The sequence below is a fragment of the Thalassophryne amazonica genome, chromosome 12, assembly GCF_902500255.1.
Source record: "Thalassophryne amazonica chromosome 12, fThaAma1.1, whole genome shotgun sequence".
Taxonomy (NCBI): Eukaryota; Metazoa; Chordata; class Actinopteri; order Batrachoidiformes; family Batrachoididae; genus Thalassophryne; species Thalassophryne amazonica.
Genome location: NC_047114.1, coordinates 48,753,569 through 48,779,369, shown reverse-complemented (window position 1 = coordinate 48,779,369; position 25,801 = coordinate 48,753,569). Strand labels below are relative to the sequence as shown.

The following is a 25,801-nucleotide window of genomic DNA, read 5'->3' as shown; positions in this document are numbered from 1 at the left end:
AGTGAAATGTTTAAAAGGCAGAGATAAGATTGCTTCATACTTAATTTGACAGATGGTTGCAATAGAACGAGATGAAAACCTTCATTTCAATAATGAAATGCAATAAATCTGGGAACTTATTCCAACTCAAACAATTGAGCAGCTACACACATATCTTGTACAGATTGGCTAAGAAACATAGTATATCTGGTTAGTATATCCTGTTGGGTCAGGAATGGGAACCAGAACCACTGTGATCCTGGTTGGCCACCATCCAGATGAAGAACCAGTGTGCCCGTGTATCCTGAAAGTAGCCATCTATCTGTTGTAGCCAGGGGAAACATTGGCATCTCCTTGACGACAATATATTTGTTGCTAGCATGTTTAAGCCCCCGTCACACATAGCAAGAATGTGCCGGAAGCATGCCCGATACGGCAAATATTGCAATAATTCAACGAAGTCGGGAGGAAAAGCGGCGTGGTCTGCAGTGTCAGAGTGCAGACAGACTGCCTCATCCACAACTGTCAGATTGCATCCAGAGCACATGTAGACGACACAGACTGCTGTCAGATGGCCATAAAAGGTGCTGCAGACTGACTGATCTCCAAATGTCTGGATGACAAACCGGAGCACTGTTTTCCTCACATGCACGTGCACTCCACTCACATGCATAGGGCTGTAATTTTCACTCATTATCACACACTCACTGTGTGTGTGTGTGTGTGTGTGTATGCATGCGTATGCATAACACTGCATGGGCCACTAAGTGCGTGCACGCAGGGTGCATGTGTGCGCACCTGCCACTGGACATCTTCACTCAAAATTTGCTGGCATTGGGCCATGCAGTCACTCAGACAGAGCGCCTTTCCAGGGAACTTTCTTTCTTCTTGTTTGCCCACTTCAGGAGCACAACGCAAATCTGGACACTGCAATGGTTGGATTATCACATGGAATTAATATTTTTCTTTTGGGTGAGAGGATTCTAACCGCAGGCTGCTGTCCTGCTTTATGTCCATGTGGGCGCTATGAGAACTCCTGGACTGCTGTTGGAGGTACGATGCATGTTTATTAATGGTGTAACTGTCTGGTACAAGTTCCATGTTAAATCTTCTACAGAGTTAGAAGGTGATCATTTATTACAGCGTGAGATCCGTTCAGCTCTGAGCCTGACATGCGCAATGACGTGTTACTGTACACAACAGAGAGGCAGCTGCCTGTGTTATGATGGAAACAATAGTTTACATTATTTATGTAACCCTTGGGAAGTAATGGACAAATATCTGTACAGTAAGGTCTATTGCGGATATAACAGCCTGTTCAGATTTTAGCATTAGTGCACAGAGCTTTTGGTTTGATAGCCACTGTTCACATTCACTGTACATGATAATAATTCATAATTATAATTGTATATATATTATAATAATTATACAGTGGGTGAAGAAGAGGTCCAGACGTAATTTGAAAGAAGAATGTTTTCAAGATAGCACCCCTTGGCTACATATTGCGATGCTACGGGATTACTTTTCACCATTATGCTGATGATACTCAGTTGTACATGCAGATAACTGCTGGTAATCTTATATACATCAAGATTTTAGGTGATTGCCTTGCTTCTGTGAAAAGCTGGATGTTGAGGGCGCCAGACTAACCTCAGGACACCCTACCTACTCAAGACCTTGAGGAAGCGAATAAGCACCAAGAGAGACAGTTTTTATCTCAATAATGGACTCTGTTTTTGTTGCTTTTCTGTTTTCTGTTTCTCCTGTTTTTTTTCTCATCTTTTGTAAAAACCCTGTATCTGTTAGAATGGCTCAAGCAGTGGGTCAACCCCCTGAGTTTGATCTGCTTGAGGTTTCTTCCCCAAAAATACCAAAGGGAGTTTTTCCTTATCACTGTGGCCTGTGTGCTTGCTCAGGGGTGTTGGCAAGGTCAGACTTTACCTGTGTGAGGCGCCTTGAGGCAGCATTGATGTAATATGGTGCTATGTATATAAATAAAATGAACTGAATTCATTAGACAGCTGGGATAGGTTCCAGTAAGATTTATAAATTGTTTATGAGACCATGTATGTAGTATGGCTTAGAACCAGTAATGCTGACAAAAAAGACAAGAGGAGAAACATAAGATGCTGTAGTTTTCTTTGAGAGTGAGGATGATGGACAGCATGCATATCAGAAATGCATAGGTGAGACAGTTTGGAGAGAGAGAGGCGACACTGAGTTGATTTACGCATGTACAGAGGAGGGATGTGGACTATAAAAAGAGAAGGATGTTGAGGATGGGGTCACCAGGTAGGAGAAGAGGAAAGCCAAAGAGGAGGTACAGTATATGGACGTGGGGTGGAAGGGCATGCAGATGGTTTGCAGAACAGAATACAAAAAGCATCATAAGGTGATTATAAAGAATCCGTGATTTTATTTTAATGGAACACAAACATTTAAAATAATTCAATGCAAAAGTAGTTAAAATAATTGCCACTGTGTCCTTCGTGACATTCTGTATAAAAACATTCAATTACACCCACTGTTTCACTGTAGTGAAACAACAAAACTGTTTGTCACTACATATCTAAATTCCCAACGTTTTACTGGTAGCACTGTGCTATGTCATGCTAGACACTTCTAACAGTTAACATTTTCAAGATACATGAACGATTCAATCCATCATGGCTCACTGCTCATCTTGGTCACATCATCACAGTCTGAAAATAACAACATTTATAAATGAATAAAAATAAAACTTTGTCGTGTTTATTGGCAGATCACAAACTAGCTCTCGCGGTGCATAACACCACCTACTGCATCAGAATGTATGGAAACATGGCATTAGATATTCTAGCTCAATACAATACAGAACATGAAACAAAATGAAAAATAAACGATTAGGAAACAGCAAAAATTTGACAGTTAAAAAGTAAAAAAAAAAGTTAAAAGTTTAAAAATAATTAAAAGACTGAGTAACAGCACTCTGCGAGTTCTGTTGCCAAAAAACATAATTTTGCTTCCAACTTGGGAACTACTCTTCACCTGGGTGAACACTGGTACTTATGCAAGTGTAACAACTGTACTCTCCCATCTGCATTGTGTCTCTGTTTTTGATTCCTCCCACTCACTCCCCTCAGTACACAAACTAACAATCTCTGACATGGGAGGCGGAAGTTCTGTCCAGTCGGCTTAATCCTGGGCTCTGGCCACTCAGGCCAGAGCATCCTTTAGCTGTCAGGGGAGTGAGACCTGTTGACTATCACATACACAGCGACTCCTGCTGGCCTATGTCACACTAGTTAGCAAAATAGATCGTCATACTTTGCAATCAACGTTTGACTGTCTGCTTGTTCCTCTACTCCTATCAGGTCCTTTGGCTGAGATCCACCAAATGTGATATGTGGATGACAGTCAACCCTGAAATTGTCCGTCAAAGGTTTGTTTTGGCAAAGGTTCTCATTCAGAGGTCCACCAATATGTGGGTGGGTTCTGGAATTGTCCAGGTGAGATCAAATTTACCAAACGTCGGTCATTGTGGACAACATCTTTGGGGGTCAAAAGACAACATTTTACTTTTTCAAGCCAATTTTCTCCAACCTTAGCAGACATATTGAGGTGGATTCAGAAATCGTCCAGAAAGGTCAATTTCTCAAAAGTCAATCACTGGGCCCAAGCTCATGTCTGCTTGACTGTTTGTTGGCCAAAAAAGGTTGACCCCAAAGTACCATTAAACAATTAATTATGGCAAAGGTCAAGTATTTGATTTTCAACCCAAACTGGACCAAAAGTATCACACACTTTGGTGGATTCCAGAATTGTCCTGTCAAGATCAGACAGGGTTCAGTTATTTGCATGAAGGTTAATGTCAAAACGGCCAAAGGCCAGATTGCCCACTGGCATGTTTACAGAGTTCCGCAAAACACTCAAACATTGTTCTCTCATGTGATCACATTACAGCTACATTTTTGGGTATTTTATGCACTCATTCATTATAGTGCATTTAGTGCGTTTCTCCCAGATGACTGCCAACGCAGTACAAGAAATTGGGAATGAAATGCCAGAATGAACATTCAATAACAATGCAGATGATTTCCCATTTGGGGGACTGCTTTAAAAATATAAAAATTAGATTAAAGAGTGCATTTGTAACCATTGCAGTGTGTTTGTTTGTTTTCTAGCACTGTGTACTCAGCAGCCTGGTTTCTGTTTATCGTCTCCTGATATTCAAACCGAACCCTACCTGTTTGCATGTGTGTGCGACAGGTTTAAATTACACCTGGTCGTCCTCTACCTACCCTCTGTGCTGATTTCTCGGGAGCGGACGAGGTCACTCTTATTACCAACCAGGATGATTGGCATGTGAGGCTGGGACTCCCTGAGGAGAAGACGGCGCTGGGCAGTCCGGTGGAAGCTTCGTCTGTCAGTTACCGAGAAGACCAGGATACAGACATCACACCGTAGAGTGCTCAGGTCCTGTGAATACACAATGCACATGCATTAATATGTGCATGAATAAAACAAACAGATGAGCAAAGAATTCTTGAAGAAGAGATCCAGTGCTTGACAAAAGAGTGGAATGAAATGCAGCTGCAGCATCTTGCACCAGATCCTTCACTGCTATAAGCATCATCACCCAGAATAGCTTTTCCAAGCTCATATCCTTTCTCGATTCTGTGACAGCACAGCACTGCCTCGGCTAATCCGAAACTCAACTTTTATCTCTGTCCTGTGAGAAGACTTGGAGGAGGACTTTCTTTACTTGACTGTATGCACATCACACTTCACTTTCAGTATCTTGACCTTTTTAAGTGTGACAAAAAACTTACAGGGGGGGGGGTTCCTGACACCTAAGCTCAATTAGCCAGAGTGAATCTAGCTGAAACAGCAAACTTGCCTCGAGCCACATTTGTCCTCTCTGCCACACTTACGTCAAACTACAACAAAGTTGTGTATGTAGGCTCATATTCCAGCGTTTCTCCTGGGACTGCCTTGTTGGCACGGTGGTCAGGTCAGAACAAGGTTAACCCTCTGGGGCCGACGCCGTCGTATACAACAGCTAAGACCAAGATTTACTAAATTATAAATAACTTTTGAATGATATGAGATAGAAACTTACTTTTTTTGCTGAAAAGTTAACTCTGCAGACTTTGGAGCCAGCCATCGGCCATCTTTGTACTCCTCATAGAAGCTGTGTGATGATGACGTGTGCAATGTGAGTGTCCAATCGGAATTGGTTCACTGTTACATGGTTTTCCAAAATCCAGTCGTAGGGCAGATTTATCCATCCATTCATCCATTTTCTTCCACTTATCCTACGTCGGGTCGCGGGGGCAGCAGCTCAAGCAAAGCCGCCCAGACCTCCCGATCCACACACACCTCCCTCAGCTCCTCTGGGGGAACCCCGAGGTGTTCCCAAGCCAGCTGAGAGAAGTAGTCCCTCCAGCGTGATCTGGGTCTTCCTCCCGATGGGACATGCCCGGACACCTCTCCAGCGAGGCGTCCAGGGGGCATCCGGAAAAGATGCCCGAGCCACCTCAGCTGGCTCCTTTCGACGTGGAGGAGCAGCGGCTCGACTCCAAGCTCCTCCCGAGTGACAGAGCTCCTCACCCTATCTCTAAGGGAGTGCCCAGCCACCCTGCAGAGGAAACTCATCTCGGCTGCTTGTATGAATGAATGAATGAATGAATGAATGAAAACTGTTTATTTTGAACATTTGATACAACAACAATTACAAGATAGATCAGTAAAGACAACAACAAAAAAGTTCCTACTGTGTACCCAACATGTCCGAAAAGGGGCAGGGTGAAGCATCAGCTTATTTATCCCTACCCCTTCTTCCCCACAACCAGTAATACCCTTTGCCACATATACACATAGATTCCTACACACCTAAATCGATATCAATATATATATATATACATATACATACACATACACATATATATATATACATACACACATCAACATACATACACATATACATACACATATATACACATATACATATATGCACAAACATAAATATACACCTTCACATACCTACTTACATACAAAATACTATATATTTACAAGCCGAAGCAAAAAACAAAAACACCCTAACCCTCATTACCCTTCCTCCTCCCTATACCCAGAAAAAAACATATTTTTGTACCGCTGTTTGAACTGGTTCATGCTTGGACATTGCTTGAGCCCCACTCCCAATCTGTTCCACATCCTCACCCCACAGACAGAAATACAGAAACCTTTTAATGTTGTTCGTGCCCACTGATGCTTTAAATTAAATTTCCCCCTCAGACTGTAATCCCCTGATCTGTTAAAAAACATATTTTTAATATTTGCTGGAAGTAAATTGTTTATTGCTTTATACACAATTTGTACTGTTTGAAAATGAACCAAGTCTGTGAATTTTAAGAATTTGGATTGTAAAAATAGTGGATTTGTATGATCTCTATAGCTAGTATTATGAATAATTCTTATAGCTCTTTTCTGCATTACTGATAGTGATTGTGTTGTACCTTTATAAGTATTACCCCATACCTCTGCACAGTACTGTAAATATGGTAAAACCAGTGAGCAGTAAAGAATGCGGAGTGAGTTGTGGTCCAGAATATGTTTCGCTTTGTTTAGAACTGAAATGCTTCTTGACAGTTTACTTTGTATATGTTTTATATGAGTCTTCCAGTTTATCTTATCATCTATTATCACCCCCAGAAACTTATTTTCATGTACCCTTTCAATATCTACCCCCCTCGACTTGTAACTGAACCTGTATGTCTGTATTACAATAGCCAAATAACATGTATTTTGTTTTACTTAAGTTTAATGATAATTTGTTTCTGTCAAACCATATTTTCAATTTTCCCATTTCTATACTGATCCTCCTCAGTAACTCCTGCAAATCCCCCCCTGAACAAAAAATGCTTGTGTCATCTGCAAATAATACTAATTTTAATATTTTGGAAACATTGACAATATCATTTATATAAATTAGAAACAGTTTTGGACCCAATACTGACCCCTGTGGGACGCCACAAGCATTGATGATGTATATTCCCCCAACTTCACAAACTGTTTTCTGTTACTTAAGTAGCTTCTCACCCAGTGCAACACCAACCCCCTAATCCCATACTGTTCAAGTTTATTGATTAATATGTCATGATTAATTGTATCAAAAGCCTTTTTAAGGTCTATAAATATTCCAACTGAATGTAATTTGTGGTCTATGGCGTTTGTAATCTCCTCAACTGATTCTATTAATGCAAGTGATGTTGAACTATGTGCTCTGAATCCATATTGACTATCAGTAAGTAATTTATGTTTATTTATGAATTTGTCTAATCTATTATTGAATAACTTTTCTAATAATTTGGAAAATTGTGGAAGCAAAGAAACAGGTCTATAATTTGTGAAGTGGTGTCTATCCCCAGTCTTATACAGCGGCACAACCTTAGCTATTTTCATTTGATTGGGAAATTTACCGGTTTGAAATGATAAGTTACAGATGTATGTTAATGGTTCTACAATCCATTCAATGACCTGTTTTACCACCACCATATCAATTTCATTTAAATCGGTAGATGTTTTATATTTACAATTATTCACAATGTCTAGAATCGGGAATTTTTTCTGCCAAGCTTGGTCCAATATTTACAAAAAAATTATTAAAACCGTTGACTACCTCATCCTTATTTTCCTTCTTGACATTATTATCAATGAAATACTGAGGGTAACTCTGTTTTTTATTACCATTTTTGATAATGCTATTTAATATATCCCATATTCCTTTAATATTGTTTTTGTTATTATATAATATGTTACTATAATATTCCTTCCTACATACCCGTATAATATTAGTTAATCTATTTTTGTATTTCTTATATCTATTTTCTGCCTCTTTAGTCTTTAGTTTTATGAATTCTCTATACAGTGTATTTTTCTTATTACATGCATTTCGTAACCCTTTCGTCATCCATGGTCGAGCTTGGATTTTTTGTTTTCTGTAGTCTTGTTTAATTGGACAATTTTTATCATATAATGATGTAAACATTTGTAAAAAAGTTTCATATGCACTATCAACATCACTTTCACTGTATACCTTTTCCCAGTTTTGCTCCTGTAAATCCTTCTTTAGTGTGTTCATGTTTTCCTCTGTCCGCACTCGCCTGTATTTTATTTTCTCCTCTGGCTGATTCCGCCGATGGTTTCTATTATAAACGATGAAAACTGGTAGATGATCACTAATGTCATTGATTAATAATCCACTCACAGTGTTATTCTCAATATCATTGCTGAATATATTATCAATTAAGGTAGCACTATGGGATGTAATTCTGCTTGGCCTGGTGATTTTTGGATATAAACTCATACTGTACATTATACTGATAAATTCATCTGTTATTTTATGCTTATTTGGATTGAGCAGATCAATATTTAAGTCACCACAAATGAACACAGTTTTTTGATTAGTTTTTGAGAACATTTTTCCCATACAGTCAGTGAATGTTTCAATACTAGATCCTGGTGCTCTATATATACAGCTGACTAATACATTTTTGCTTTTTTCTTCACATATTTCAATAGTTATACATTCTAATAAGTTATCAATCACAGTTGTCATATTGTCTACTATTTTATAATCCATGTTCTTATCCACATACACAGCCACTCCTCCTCCACTCTTATTTTTTCTGTTTACACAATTAAATTCATATCCATCCAGTTCAAAATCCATTCCTTTATCTTCATTGATCCATGTTTCTGATATAGCAATTATGTTAAATATTTTTTTAAACTGACTTAAATATTCTTTAATGTTGTTAAAGTTTGCATATAGACTTCTGCTGTTGAAATGGATTATTGATAATTTGTTATCCGTTCTAATGATCCAATTAAACTGTTCATCTGTATAATAGCAACAACTGTCATTGATATTTGAGAAGAAATTATTGTCCGGGTCTATATCGTGCTCCAAGTCCAGTACATTGTGGTCTGTGTATTTAAATGTTCTCAGTTCTACTTTTCCATGATCAGCAATCCTTTGAGTTATATCCTTCTTGTCTCCAGATGTAGATGAATAGGTAGTAGATGAATAGGTTCCTCTGGTCTGTGTCATGGTGTTGTGATGTGTTTGTGTCCTCATACCTTATTGGTCATATTTGTCCAGATCCTCGCTTTAAGAAACACTATTGTTCATATTTGTCCAGCTCCTCGATGTTCCTTATTGCCATGACTTTTGCTTGTTCTGGTGATCCGTTCAGTTTGATGAATATTTTACAGTTTGAAGTCCATGTGTGCTGGATTTTTCCCTGTTTCTTCAAGAAGCGTGCTTTCCTGGCGATGTCGGCATTCCGTTTGGTGAGATGTTCATTGATGAATACGTTTGTCCCTTTCAGTTTTCTTCCTTGTTTTAACAGTGCTGTTTTGTGTTTTCTGTTGATGAATCTCATGATGACGGTTCGTTTATCACCGTCATTTCTCCGGGGCAGAGGGTGGCACGCTTCAATGTTATTTAAATCCATTTCTATACCTTTAGATAGGAGGAAATCAGCAACCTGTTTTTCCACAGAGCTGACCTCCTGTTCACTGGGCTCCCCTCCGCACTCATCTGTTACCGCCCGTGCGTAGGACCGTGGTTTGATGTGAAGACCTGTGATGATGACGTCGTTAATTCTGGTGTACTGCTCCAATTCAGCCACTCTATTTTCCAGCTGCACCAGATGCCGGTCTTTCTCGGCATTCTGGAGCCGTAATGCCTTCACCTCCTCCACCAGATCCATGATTGATTTCTGTTGCTGCTTCACAACAGAAATCTCCTCTGATAGAAAGTCCAGAGATTTTTTAATATCGTCACCTTCCTCCGCTGTCAGAACCTTCTTAGGCCCCATGGTCGGCTTATGAGCAGCTTGTCGATCGCCGATGTTAACAGCCTGCGTTGTTTGTCACCGGGATGGATCTGCACTGCGCTGGTGCCGCGCGGCCTCGGTGTTTCCGCGCTGATGGATCCGCGGTGGCTGCACGAGGCCTCGGGGAAGCGGCACTCGTGACGCGCGGCTCTAATGACGCAGCGCGCGGCCTCAGTGAATTCACCACGTTGAGCGGGCCTCGGACGTTGTTGCTGTCCAGTCGCGGGGCTAAGTTGCCGGTTGAGGTGGTATTCCCACTGTCCGGGTTGGCAAACACCGGCGTGGCAGATGGCAACTACAAACACCACCTCTGAAAACTCAGGTACAAACTTTTTGCAGCTCGCTCTGACGACACGCAGCTCTGACTGACTGTGACTGACGCAGCTCTGACCTGATATCTGACCTGATGATGGCCGAGGCTCTACAGAGGTCGCAACTGGTTAGCAAGTTTCCTGATTGTTAATCCTGCTAATTGTACTCGTGATCTTGTTCTTTCAGTCATGAGCCAAATCTCATGACCATAGGTGAGGGTCGGAACGTAGATCGATTGGTAAATCGAGAGCTTTGCCCCCCTGCTCAGCTCTCTCTTCACCACAATGGTCTGATACAGTGACCGCATCACTGCAGACGCTGCACCGATCCGTCTATCGATCTCACGCTCCATCCGTCCCTCACTTGTGAACAAGACCCCAAGATACTTAAACTCCTCCACCTGAGGCAAGGACACCCAACCGACCTGAAGAGGGCAAGGCACCTTTTTACAGTCGAGAACCATGGCCTTGGATTTGGAGGTGCTGATCTTCATCCCGGACGCTTCACACTCAGCTGCAAACTACCCCAGTGCACGCTGAAGGTCCTGGTTTGATGAAGCCAACAGGACAACATCATCTGCAAACAGCAGAGATGAGAGCAGTTCAAAAGCTCCCATGACCGACACGAAATCAAGGACCGAGACGTCGCCCGGGCAGATTTACCTCACGTGAAAAGCCAAAGATCGTTTTCAGGAGTGATGTGTTACTAGTTGGCCCGTCTGAATAGCCCTCTGGGTGCTCCAATGAGTACATACTATTAGTACATACTCAGTGTGCCCTGCGCCATTACACACAGCAATCAGTGAAAGCAGACGGAGAGCCTCTGATGACAATCTCACGTGCTCAAACAAAGATTGTGTAACTATCAGGATTGCTCCACTAGTTTGCATGTGAATGTTACTGGATAACTCTGTTGCTTTCTCTGCGTAAACAACAAAACGTACAGACCATTTTGTATATATTGTTCAAAATGTGCATTTGTGTTTATTGTTTGAACCTTTTTATTGTACAGACTTTCACACAAGACCTCAAATTGCCTTTATAAAGTGTCAAAACATTTATTATAGTTTGCTGTGTGTTTTTAATAAATTTGTGTGGAAAATTATTTTTCGCTTTATTTTTTTCTTGCCTATTTTTGATTGTAAACCGTTATTACACTTATAAAACACAACAAAAACATATATACTCTGAAAGCACAGCTTGTTCTGAAAAAAAGAGACATAAAACTTGATTGTGGGATGCAGGGAGAGCTGTTAACAGCAATAATAAACCATTTATGCCAGGTGAGTGAAGTGTCCAAAAAATGCCCTCGGACCCCAGAGGGTAACAATGCTTATGTCTGTTTAAAAAAAAAAAAACTTTAGCAAATATTATGCAAGCGCTGCTAATTTTCAAACATTTGTGATCACAATGACTTTCATGATATCAGTCATTGTGCAGCTGCTGCTGGTTCAAGGATAAAATGTGTTATCAACAGTCACTTTACACATTTAACTTTGCACCTACAGCAATAGTGACCATACGGTGTCAGATGGGTGCCAAAACGAGTTTTGTGTAAAACATGCATATGAGCATATTATATTATTTCACACACGTAGGTATTAACTGTGTGCATGTGAATTATCTTCGACAACGCACACTCAGTGGGAACTGCTCTTCAAGTGAGGAAAAAGGTGCTGCGGATGAGGAGGAACATGTGGCCGTCGCACCAGCCGCCTTCTTGAAGTTTATTTCTGCTCGCGCTGGGTGGATTTCTGTACTCTCACTTGAAACTTGGGGGAGGGTTTTGGCACTATGAGGGAGGAACCGGGGGGGGGGGGTCGGTACTAGCTCTGTTGTGATTGGTTGTTTCTAAAGTGCAAGGTTTGATTGACAGCCCTCCTCTGACACATAAGTCAGTGAGACAGTCTCATTTCTGCTTAAAACTGCACTCGTCTATCTCAGCGACAGATCTCTGAAGCTAATGTACAACAATCATTTCCACATAAATTCAGCATTATTTCATAATAAATTACAGAAAGTCCTAAAAATCACCTGAGATTAATGAAACCTGGCACGCCTGAGTCTGACGCTCTACACCCAAAGTGATCAAATGAAATAATGTGATTATTAAACATCAAATGACAAAGTAAAAACGCTTAAATCACATTCAAACCATTACGCCACAAGCTCCCTGAAGGAGACAACGGCGTCTTCTTTGTTTCAGCAGCCTTGTATAAATGTAGGGAAAGCCTTGCATTGATGAATATGCATTTGTTTGTGCTGTCTGTGAATATGATATGTACAATACCAGTTTGGAGACATTCAAAGTAATTCAGATTCCAAAGAGCTAAATGACAGTCTTAAACACATGCACACACACACACACACACACACACACACACACACACACACACACACACACACACACACATATATATATATATATATATATATATATATATATAAGAGCCACATAGTCATCACTTCTCTGACCCAAGTAGCATCTCAAAATCTGTCAGCTGCTGTTTGAAATCTGTTGTGCAGAAACAGAAGGGAATAATCAAATAACCTCTACCCTCTTCTCTCAGTAGGCGGTGATTAAAATCATTAATTTATAAATTAAATTAAAATGGGAAGTGGAACTTTGTAGGAAACTAATACATACAATAATTATTGGTTAAGACTACTTACTTAATAAATGGGAGACTGAGGGAGAGATATTCAGACTGGACTTTGCTGTATGGTTGAGGATTTAGTGTTGTGATGTCCCTGCAGCTGTGCACTGCAGTGCAAAATGCAAATAAATTTTAGAGCTAATGTAGATTAGGTGGGCATGATTTGTATCTCAGCATACTATAGGTTTTTATGTGATAAGTTCTTTTGTTATTAATTTTGGATTACAATTATCAGACTATGAAAGGCCACATATTTTTAAGTGCTATGAAGTGTTTTCAGTTTTCCATTTTCATTGTTATTGTTTCAAATGGATGATAATGATTCATTATTTGCTACTTTAGTTATGTGACCTCTACAGCAGCACATAAGTATATGAGGGCTGTCAATAAAGTAACGGTCCTTTTTATTTTTTTCAAAAACTATATGGATTTCATTCATATGTTTTTACGTCAGACATGCTTGAACCCTCGTGCGCATGCGTGAGTTTTTCCACGCCTGTCGGTGACGTCATGCGCCTGTGAGCACTCCTTGTGGGAGGAGTCGTCCAGCCCCTCGTCGGAATTCCTTTGTTTGAGAAGTTGCTGAGAGACTGGCGCTTTGTTTGATCAAAATTTTTTCTAAACCTGTGAGGCACATCGAAGTGGACACGGTTCGAAAAATTAAGATGGTTTTCGGTGAAAATTTTAACGGCTGATGAGAGATTTTGAGGTGATACTGTCGCTTTAAGGACTTCCCACGGTGCGAGACGTCGTGCAGCGCTCTCAGCCGCCGTCGTCAGCCTGTTTCAAGCTGAAAACCTCCACATTTCAGGCTCTATTGATCCAGGACGTCGTGAGAGAACAGAGAAGTTTCAGAAGAAGTCGGTTTCAGCATTTTATCCGGATATTCCACTGTTAAAGGAGATTTTTTTAATGAAAGACGTGCGGACGGGTGCCGACACGGTGCGGCGGCACAGGAAAAACACCTCCGTGTTGATAATCATTTGTAAAATCCAGGCGGCTTTTGATGGCTTTCAGTGGAGTGAGTATATGAGAAATTGTTTAACAGCTGGACATGTTCCAACTTAAGGCTTCCAACAGAGGTGTTTTTCCTGTGGCGGAGCGTCACAGCGGCTGCGAGCCGACGCTGCAATACACAATTTTAGAATAATGCTGTAACATAAAATGTGGAAAAAGTGGAAATGATGCTATCCATTACTCTAAAACCTACCTCATCCCCTAACAATTAGCTCCAAATCGAACTCCTAACACTAACTCTTAACTTAAAACACTAAGCCCAACCTTATGCCTAACTCATCCCAAAATGTAACCCCTAGCAGTAAAACCCAAACCATAACCCCTAACTTGATTACCTACCCTTAACGCTAACCCTAAACTGGAAAAGAGTTTTATCAAGACACTGCCAAAGTAGGCATGTCATGTAGCAATGCAAGACTACAGCTCAACCTACTTGAAGACAACGGAAAAATGCAGTATTAAAATAAGAATTTAAATTAAAAACCAGGCTTCACTCATCCAGACAAACACAGACCATAATATCCATCTGTGGGTTGTCAAACTGTGGAATGGGTTCCCTGAGAAAGCCAGTGCAGGTGAATAAATTGAGAAATGTGTGAAGTAAATCCGTTTTTTAACTCGGGGTTGCCACAGCAGATATACACTCAACAAAAATATAAACGCAACACTTTTGGTTTTGCTCCCATTTTGTATGAGATGAACTCAAAGATCTAAAACTTTTTCCACATACACAATATCACCATTTCACTCAAATATTGTTCACAAACCAGTCTAAATCTGTGATAGTGAGCACTTCTCCTTTGCTGAGATAATCCATCCCACCTCACAGGTGTGCCATATCAAGATGCTGATTAGACACCATGATTAGTGCACAGGTGTGCCTTAGACTGCCCACAATAAAAGGCCACTCTGAAAGGTGCAGTTTTGTTTTATTGGGGGGGGGATACCAGTCAGTATCTGGTGTGACCACCATTTGCCTCATGCAGTGCAGCACATCTCCTTCGCATAGAGTTGATCAGGTTGTCAATTGTGGCCTGTGGAATGTTGGTCCACTCCTCTTCAATGGCAGTACGAAGTTGCTGGATATTGGCAGGAACTGGTACACGCTGTCGTATACGCCAGTCCAGAGCATCCCAAACATGCTCAATGGGTGACATGTCCGGTGAGTATGCCGGCCATGGGACAACTGGGACATTTTCAGCTTCCAAGAATTGTGTCCAGATCCTTGCAACATGGGGCCGTGCATTATCCTGCTGCAACATGAGGTGATGTTCTTGGACGTGTGGCACAACAATGGGCCTCAGGATCTCGTCATGGTATCTCTGTGCATTTAAAATGCCATCAATAAAATGCACCTGTGTTCTTCGTCCATAACAGACGCCTGCCCATACCATAACCCCACCGCCACCATGGGCCACTCGATCCACAACATTGACATCAGAAAACTGCTCCCCCACACGACGCCACACACGCTGTCTGCCATCTGCCCTGAACAGTGTGAACAACGATGAACTGGAGTCAGGTCGAGACCCCGATGAGGACGACGAGCATGCAGATGAGCTTCCCTGAGACGGTTTCTGACAGTTTGTGCAGAAATTCTTTGGTTATGCAAACCGATTGTTTCAGTAGCTGTCCGAGTGGCTGGTCTCAGACGATCTTTGAGGTGAACATGCTGGATGTGGAGGTCCTGGGCTGGTGTGGTTACACGTGGTCTGCGGTTGTGAGGCTGGTTGGATGTACTGCCAAATTCTCTGAAACGCCTTTTGAGACGGCTTATGGTAGAGAAATGAACATTCAATACACGAGCAACAGCTCAGGTTGACATTCCTGCTGTCAGCATGCCAACTGCACGCTCCCTCAAATCTTGTGACATCTGTGGCATTGTGCTGTGTGATAAAACTGCACCTTTCAGAGTGGCCTTTTATTGTGGACAGTCTAAGGCACACCTGTGCACTAATCATGGTGTTGTGTGTTGGGGGGGTGTGGCTGGACATTTTGGTGTTCTTTTCTTTTCTTTGCTCTCTAGGTGGTATGAAAACTGATTTGTCTGTGGAGAAGGTGCTGGCTGAAGAGTCCTTCACCCTCATCAACGTTATGTGCAGCACCTGTGGATGGTGCTCACATGCAACCTTAAAGACTTTCAGCTGAAGCAGATAATTAGATGGCGTTCTGCATTTAAGCCATGTGTGATTCAAGCAGAATTGCCGGGAACTCGACCTTGTGATGTTCGTTTGTGAGACGCTGAGGACCGCGCCTGGGTTTGACACATCGTGCCTGTGAAGGAAGAAGGGTGAGGGACACATGCTGTCAGCACACATCTGAGGTGATTAATTGTTTGACTAATTGTTGATAGTAACTTGGTATTTTGTTACGCAGTGGATTTGAATTGTGATGAGAATTGTGCAGCTCGCTTCTCACTGCCGTGGCGTGTGGAGTGGTAATCCTCCACCTGTTGTGAGAAGCTGCTCATTTACATAAAGCTTAAATACAGACCTGAATGTGTTGCTGATAGTGTGTCTTTTGAAGGATATTGGTTGTAGCTGCTGACTTACCTCACCTTTTCTATCCTTCGCAGAGAGTTGGTTTGTCGTGTCCACCTGGGGGGTGTTTGGCGGTAAAGTGAGTCCAGAAGTGCCGGGCTTCGATCCTTTTAGGCGCTGGAGAGTGTGCCAGCCTTCACTCCACCAGACTGACGCATCTTTTGTTCATACACTTTGTTATGCACCAGAGGGTGGAAAAATAAATTGTTTTGTTATTGGAACCGCTTTCTGGTTATTTTAGCGCTGGGTTCCGTCTGACGCAGGTCCACTCCTCAACCCGCGTCGACACATAACAGTAGTTCCCGGCCATTCCATAATGGACCCAGCGGCAGAGGCGGTTCCTTTCGCCCGAAAAAGTTCAAGAACACTTGGAGAAAATATGGGAGTAATTACAGCATCTCGCAAACCAAATTAAACAAACAGACGCCCGTGTTACGGAGCTTGCAGTGCAAGCCGTTCCGCTTCCTGCTGCTCCAGCTGCGGCACCATCGATACCGGTGCAGATAACTCCGTCACCCAGAGATTCGGCGTCCGAACCGATTATTTGTCATCCGGAGCCTTATGCGGGAGACGTTGAAGCCTGTGCTTCATTTTTGATGCAATGTTCTCTGGTTTTTGCTCAGCGACCGGCTTCCTTCTCTTCTGATGGGAGCCGTGTTTCATATGTGACAAATTTGCTCCGAGGTGACGCCTTATCTTGGGTCACAGCGTTGTGGAGTAACAACTCGCCATTGTTAGGATCCTTTAAGGATTTCTCCCGGGAGTTCCAACTGGTTTTTGACCATCCGGTGAAAATGAATACCATTGCCCAACGGTTGCTGAATCTCAGGCAGGGGAGGCGGAGTGCGGCGGAGTATTCCGTGGACTTCCGGATTTTTTCTGCTCAGTCAGGTTGGAACGCCGCAGCTTTACAAGGAGTGTTTGTAGATGGGTTAAATGAGTCATTAAAAGACGAGCTGGCAGTCCGTGACGAGCCAAACGATTTAGATGAGCTAATATCGTTGGTGATTCGTCTAGATGATCGGATGAAGGAGCGTGGACGCGAGAAAGGGCGGCCATCAGAACGGGTGTTTTTGTCTCGGGGCTTTCTCCGACACAGATCTGGGCCGCCTCTTCTTTGCCCCACTGAGGCTCCTCCGACGGGACCTCTGGCTCCTCTTGCAGACGAGCCCATGCAGCTCGGACGAGCTGGGACAGCTGTATTGCCCCGACATATAAGCGTCAAGAAAAAATAATGGTGACGTATCTCCAGGTGTTCTGGGACAGGCGAATAATACACAAAAAAAAAAAAAAAAAACTTGTATGGGCTAATGTTTTGTTTTTTTGAATAGGGGTTATAATTTGTTTGGGGAGTCAGAGGCATGTCTGGTGGAGTGAACGATAGGCGGTAGAAGCCCGTCTGGACTCACTTGATCGTTGTTTTTTTATGTGTATTTAAGTATTTTCTGTTTGGGTCTGGGGTCATTTTGTTTTGTTGTTTTTTATTTCCCTACTTCCCTAACCCCAACCTCACTTGCCCCAAGACCGTTCGTCTTGTGGGTTGTGGGGTGGTGCAGGTTGGTCACGCTGAGCGTTCTCAGAAGACCTCTGCACCTAGGGGGGGGGGTTGTTACGGGCGTTTTTCTTGGTTTGGTTAGGGCCCGGTTCCACTCCAGCCTCGGTGGGCCTTTGTACCATTCGTCATTGGTGTTGCCGGGGTGTGGTGCAGCGGGGACATACCTCAGTCGGAGGGGTGGGCCGATCTGTTGCCGTTCGCCATTTCGGTAGTTCCACCCCTCCCGAGAGGCTGGGGTATGGTCGAGTTGGGGCACCGGACGTATTTCCGGTTTTCCGCTGCGCCTAGGGGTTGGGGCTGGGTTAGTTTTTCCTGTTCCCTTCCCCGGCTTGATGTTTTGTGCCGTTCGCCAAAATTGAGCCGCCGAGGGGCTCTGGGAGGGACCTGGGGTCTTTCGGGGTGCCGGGGAAGGTAACAGGGTTTAACGGTTATTTTATTTGCCCCCGGGGTTGTTTAGGGTAGTCCTCCGGGGGTTGGACTTTGATTTTGTTTTGTTTCCTTCCGGGTTCCACCTCCAGGGTTGATGGGACGGTCCTCTGGGGGGGAATTGGTTTGTGGGGCCGACTAGCCAGGTGTGGCCGGGTCTGGGGTTCCGGGGTTGTGGGGAGGGTGCCTCCTGGGGTTTGATGGTACGGTCCTCTGGGGGGCGCCGTTTGCTCCATGTGTACTTGGGGACCTTTGTGGGATTCCGGTTCTGGCTATTCCTCCTGGAACCGGCGGTAAAGGCCTTCTGGGGGGTGTTGGGCTCTGCAAGTCATTCTGGGAGGGTTGTTTGTTATTTTTCTTTTATGCATTTATGTTTGTATTGTGTTTGTGGGGCTGTGTTGGGTTTTTGCATTTGGGAGTTTTTCTTTTCTTCCCGGGGTTGGATGGGACGGTCCCCTGGGGAGGTTTTGGGTGTGTTTTATGTTTTTTCTTGTATGTTGGATTGTATTAGGGACTGTTTTGGGGTTTTTGTTGATGCCAGCCGGCCTTCCAGCTGCGGTGCCCTGTCCTGCTGTCTGTGGTGGACCTTGGGAGCGTTATGCTGTCTGCTTCCTGACGAGGACCCCGGAGGGAGGTGCTGTTCTCGGACCTGGTCTGTTCGGTCGCCGGCAGGCTTCCCGTTAAAGGGGGGGTACTGTTGTGTGTTGGGGGGGTGTGGCTGGGCATTTTGGTGTTCTTTTCTTTTCTTTGCTCTCCAGGTGGTATGAAAACTGATTTGTCTGTGGAGAAGGTGCTGGCTGAAGAGTCCTTCACCCTCATCAACGTTATGTGCAGCACCTGTGGATGGTGCTCACATGCAACCTTAAAGACTTTCAGCTGAAGCAGATAATTAGATGGCGTTCTGCATTTAAGCCATGTGTGATTCAAGCAGAATTGCCGGGAACTCGACCTTGTGATGTTCGTTTGTGAGACGCTGAGGACCGCGCCTGGGTTTGACACATCGTGCCTGTGAAGGAAGAAGGGTGAGGGACACATGCTGTCAGCACACATCTGAGGTAATTAATTGTTTGACTAATTGTTGATAGTAACTTGGTATTTTGTTACGCAGTGGATTTGAATTGTGATGAGAATTGTGCAGCTCGCTTCTCACTGCCGTGGCGTGCGGAGTGGTAATCCTCCACCTGTTGTGAGAAGCTGCTCATTTACATAAAGCTTAAATACAGACCTGAATGTGTTGCTGATAGTGTGTGCCTTTTGAAGGATATTGGTTGTAGCTGCTGACTTACCTCACCTTTTCTATCCTTCGCAGAGAGTCGGTTTGTCGTGTCCACCTGGGGGGTGTTTGGTGGTAAAGTGAGTCCAGAAGCGCCGGGCTTCAATCCTTTTAGGCGCTGGAGAGCGTGCCAGCCTTCACTCCACCAGACTGACGCATCTTTTGTTCATACACTTTGTTATGCACCAGAGGGTGGAAAAATAAATTGTTTTGTTATTGGAACCGCTTTCTGGTTATTTTAGCGCTGGGTTCCGTCTGACGCAGGTCCGCTCCTCAACCCGCGTCGACACATAACACATGGTGTCTAATCAGCATCTTGATATGGCACACCTGTGAGGTGGGATGGATTATCTCAGCAAAGGAGAAGTGCTCACTATCACAGATTTAGACTGGTTTGTGAACAATATTTGAGTGAAATGGTGATATTGTGTATGTGGAAAAAGTTTTAGATCTTTGAGTTCATCTCATACAAAATGGGAGCAAAACCAAAAGTGTTGCGTTTATATTTTTGTTGAGTGTATATCTGCTGTGGCAACCCCGAGTTAAAAAACGGATTTACTTCACACATTTCTCAATTTATTCACCTGCACTGGCTTTCTCAGGGAACCCATTCCACAGTTTGACAACCCACAGATGGATATTATGGTCTGTGTTTGTCTGGATGAGTGAAGCCTGGTTTTTAATTTAAATTCTTATTTTAATACTGCATTTTTCCATTGTCTTCAAGTAGGTTGAGCTGTAGTCTTGCATTGCTACATGACATGCCTACTTTGGCAGTGTCTTGATAAAACTCTTTTCCAGTTTAGGGTTAGCGTTAAGGGTAGGTAATCAAGTTAGGGGTTATGGTTTGGGTTTTACTGCTAGGGGTTACATTTTGGGATGAGTTAGGCATAAGGTTGGGCTTAGTGTTTTAAGTTAAGAGTTAGTGTTAGGAGTTCGATTTGGAGCTAATTGTTAGGGGATGAGGTAGGTTTTAGAGTAATGGATAGCATCATTTCCACTTTTTCCACATTTTATGTTACAGCATTATTCTAAAATTGTGTAAATTCATGTTGCCCTCAAAATTCCACACACAACACCCTGTAATGACAACATGAAAAAGTTTTTTTTTAATTTTATAAATTCATTGAAAATAATAATAATAATTAAAAAAAATCACATGTACATACCCAGCTAACAATATAAAGTTCCCAAAACATTATAAGAACGTTTGCCAAATGTTATGGAAACATTAGCTGTAATGTTCTCAGAACGTTTTTAAAGAAAGTTTCATTTTGGTTCCTAGAACGTTTGATAGTAATGTTAGCATAAACATTTTGAGAACGTTAGGCCAAACATTCTGGGAATGTTTGCAAGGGAAATTTAGTTTTGGTTCCCAGAATGTTTTACAATAATGTCTGTGCTTGGACTCTATAAAAGTATACATCCTTTGGCAACTCGCTTGTTTTCACTCAGGGTCACCACAGCAAATCCAAGGTGGGTCTGCATGTTGATTGGGTGCCCTTCCTGATGCAACTCCACATTACATGGAGAAATGTGGCAAGGCTAGACTTTGAACCGGGAGCTTTTCACACTGAAACCAAACGCGCTAACAGCTTGGACACCACCTGTGCTTGCTTATATATATATATATATATATATATATATATATATATATATATATATATATATATATATATATATATATATATATATATATATATATATATATATATATATATATATATATATAATAGTATCCTCTGGATTCTAACAGGTTTATTATATTATTATGTAAAATAATCAAATAATAAATTTAGCTTATTGTTCAGTGACATCTTCCTATGCATGCTATAACTTTTAAATTGCAATTATCACAACTTTAAAATAGCAAAATAATGATTATAATAACAATTAAGCATTAAATGGATTGCATTTATATAGCACTTTTTACCCCAATGTGAGGCTGCTGCTATGCAAGGTGCCCACTACACACCTGGAACAACTAGGGGATTAAGGACTTTGCCCAAGGGCCGTTAGTGATTTTCCAGTCAGGCTGGGATTTGAACCAAGGATCCTCTGGTCTCAAGCCCAACGCTTTAACCATTAGACCATATACAAAAGTCTCAAAAACCTCCCCAGACAGTTATACTAAGATAAGGTCCCTTGACCCATGGTCTCATGACCAAAAATTTTCATATTTTTCGCTGAAACAGGCATATTGACTTGGTTCGGTTTATCAGCTTTCCAAAGACTAGAATGAATGCTTGATAAATAATACACTCCCCTGCAGCAAATGAATTGCTCACAGATACTTTTCCACATAGACTTTTTAATTCAAACTTGATCCTGCTGCAAAGTTTAATTAACCTTTACGAAGGAAAAATAGAAAGATGCATAAAATGTTCCTAGAATGTTCCAAAAATGTTATGCCAAAATATATGTCCCCCAAATTATATTTATGATAAAAAAGAGTGAACAATGAACTTCAACAGAATGCATTTTTGCCATACACATAACTCCATTTGAAAATATATTGTTTTTTACTGTATATTTCATTTCAAAAAGGCCTTCCCACGGTTTAATGTAAACATTCCCAGAACATTCCGATGATATTATACAAAATCGAGTAATGTCTTATTTCATTATTAAGTGTTTGATTCCAGAACAAGTTGCCGACAGTTACTGATTCAAAGACTTTAGACTAGGGAAGACAAAGATATTAGAAGTATTATCGTTGTTAAATGTTCTGTCAAATTTCTCTTGACCATAGACGTGACTTAGTTTTTCATCAAATAGATGAATCAAGCACATTCATTCAGGTAAAAAACAGGTCTTCCAAGCATTGTTTCATTCAAGCTTTTCCAGAAGGCTTTTGGTAACATTACATATCAAAATGTATGTTTCATCCAAACATTTTATATATATATATATATATAATTTCTTTTGACTATAAACCCAACCTACTAGTTGTATGTTTAACACTTGATGAAACTGGCTGTCTGGACAACTTTTAATTCAAACATTTCCAGAACATTCTGGTAACATAACCTAAAGTTACAGTCTAGTCATTGAAAGAAGTTTGGTGTTAGAAAGATGGTGAGACTAGAATTAATATATTTGTCAAATTTCCCTCAACTATGAAGATGACTTAATATATAAAAGGAAGTAATAACATGAGCAAAACATTCAGGAAACATCTGTAATAACCATACCCAAAATAAAACCAATATACAGTATAACATGACCAAAACGTTATGTGTTAGTTGGGTAAGTATTCGTACACTTTGCTCAATGCTTTGTTGATGCACCTTTGGCAGCAATTACAGCCTCAAAGTCTTCTTAAATATGAAGCCACAAGCTTGGCGAACCTATCTTTGGGGTTCTATTTCAGACCTGACTGATACACCCATCTGTTGTGCTAAAGGTCCACAGGGTTGTAAAAGCTAAAATGTTGAACAACTGATGCACGATCAACACAAATAAAGTTCCCTCAAAGCCAGAACACATTTAAAGTGACATTCCCAAACTGTAGGTCAAAAAATAAAGGATAACAATATGATTAGACAGTACCCTGAGGAGTCAATATATACTTAGGATGAAACAGTATCAACTCCATGCAAAACTATTTTTTTTTAATAGTAATGGGACTGTGAAGCCATCAATACTGGTAAGTGAATCAATATCAGATATCATGTTTGTCCCATTAGCTAGCTGTAGGGAACCTGTGAACAGACTTGTCCTACATCCACAAGCCTCCAAGTTAAATGCTTGCCCTCCAGAGAGAGGAAGATACTTGAAAAATTCAAATCATCTCAAGCAGCCAAACAGTATTGGATCAGACTCTACAGCAGGAAATTCACAGTGAGTGCCTTGGCACTTTGTGCTATCCGTTCACACGGTGCACAGGAAATAAGGAGAACAGGAGTGGGGAGCGGAGGAGGGAGCATGAGCACGGAAGGCAACATCACCACCTGACAGTGTCTGATTGAGGCATGAGGGAGAATCCAAACAAGAAGACAGAGAAAGGAACACAGACAGACACTAATCTTTGCAAGTAAAGGAGGACAAGACAGAGTGTGCTTGAATTAGGAGTGTGATGGAGCACACCAGGAGGAAAGCTACTATCAAATAAATGTACCTCGCTATCAAACGGAGACTGAGCAATTCAGGAAAGTGCCAGCTCTCCTCTGTCATTGTTAAGCAGCTCGTATCTGCTTACAGTGTCGGCCAACTGTCAATATTGATTGCTCCCTTGCAAACACACAATACACACCGACCAGTCAACATCCAGACAAATACACACACACACACACACACATATATATATATATATATATATATATATATATATATATATATATATATATATATATATATATATATATATATATACAAACAACTAGTGTACTGCCCGTGGGGATCCAAGGGTTGTAGATTGGGTATGTGTGCCACAAGCTTGGCACACATATCTTTGGGCAGTTTTGTCCATTCCTCTTTGCAGCACCTCTCACACTCCATCAGGTTGGATGGGGAGCGTTGGCGCACAGCCATTTTTAGATCTCTCCAGAGTTCAATCAGATTCATGTCTGGCTGGGCCACTCAAGGACATTCACAGAGTTGTTCTGAAGCCACTCCTCTGATAACTTGGCTGTGTGTTTAGGGACATTGTCCTGGTAAAAGATGAACCGTCGCCCCAGTCTGAGGTCAAGCGCGCTCTGGAACAGGTTTTCATCCAGGATGTTTCTGTTCATTGCTGCATTCATCTTTCCCTCAATATTGATTAGTCTCCCAGTTCCTGCCACTGAAAAACATCCCCACAGAATGATGCTACCACCACCATGCTTCACTGTAGGGATGATGCCTGGTTTTCTCCAAACATGATGCCTGTCATTCACCCCAAAAATTTCAATCTTTGCCTCATCAGGCCAGAGAATTTTGTTTCTCCTGGTTTAAGAGTCCTTCAGCTGCCTTTTGGCAAACTCCAGGTGGGCTGCCATGTGCCTTTTAGTAAGGAGTGGCTTCCATCTGGCCACTCTACCATAGAGGCCTGATTGGTGGATTGCTGCAGAAATGGTTGTTCTTCTGGAAGGTTCTCCTCTTTCCACAGAGGAATCCTGAAGCTCTGACAGAGTGACCATCGCCCCTTCTCATAGGCCCTCCTCCCTCAATTACTCAGTTTAGACATGTGGCCAGCTCTATGAAGAGCCCTGGTGGATTCAAACTTATTTCATTTACACATCATGGAGGCCACTGTGCTCATTGGGACCTTCAAAGCAGCAGAATTGTTTCTGTACCCTTCCCCAGATTTGTGGCTCGAGACAATGCTGTTTTGGAGGTCGACAGAAAATTCCTTTGACTTCATGTTTAGTTTGTGCTCTGACATGCGCTGTCAAAGAAACATTTTTCACACTGTCATTATGGGGTATTGTGTGCAGAATTTTGAGGGAAAAAAATCAGTTTTAGAATAAGGATGTAAGAACAAAAAAATTGGAAAAAATGCAGCACTGTGAACACTAACACACTAACACTATATATATATATATATATATATATATATATATATATATATATATATATATATATATATATATATATATATATTCAATTAGATTTGGCTAGTTTTGTGAAAAAAATGAGTGTGATTTGGTTGTAAACTACGAAAATGAGTTTGTGTTTTCATACATGCCTATTTCTTGGTGTGTTAGACTAGGTATAAAGAAATGTTTGAACGTTTGACATCAAATTTTGAACTGACCAAAATTCAAGTAAAATTTTCCCTGATGGAAAAACTAACTTTGACATTCCTAATCGATCTACTTGAAGGGTATATCGTGAAAATTTCATCAAAATCGGAGTCGGTCATTCAGCCACCCCCACATGAGTTTCTCTGAGACAACTCATTAAATTGGCTGTAGGCGTGTGAATGACTTTGTCAAGTCATTTTGCAGATGAGACCGTGTACTTTGTTGTTTTGCAAAAAGAAATTAATAAAAACATTAAGCAGCAGCTTGACTTGTGTGGAGTTGATCTTTTTTCCGTCTGTGCATTGCAGAGCTGTTCAGTTGTAAAGCACATACACTGTGTTGACTTTAATGTATTTGCAGTGTGCTCTGCGCAGCCCAGTCTCACGTTTGTTTTTTGTTTTTTTCGTGCTCCCGTGACGAAATGAGTCAA

The 25,801-nt window shown here is 41.8% G+C and overlaps 1 protein-coding gene across 1 annotated transcript in view; it reads right to left on the bottom strand.

Moving 5' to 3' along the window:
* Positions 1–25,801, bottom strand: part of rem2 (RAS (RAD and GEM)-like GTP binding 2) — a 135,379-nt gene that overhangs the window by 37,125 nt on the left and 72,453 nt on the right. Inside the window, exon 4 of the mRNA XM_034183050.1 lies at positions 4,260–4,437. Within this exon, the coding sequence (XP_034038941.1) occupies positions 4,260–4,437 (178 nt within the window). The remainder of the gene's footprint in view (positions 1–4,259; positions 4,438–25,801) is intronic.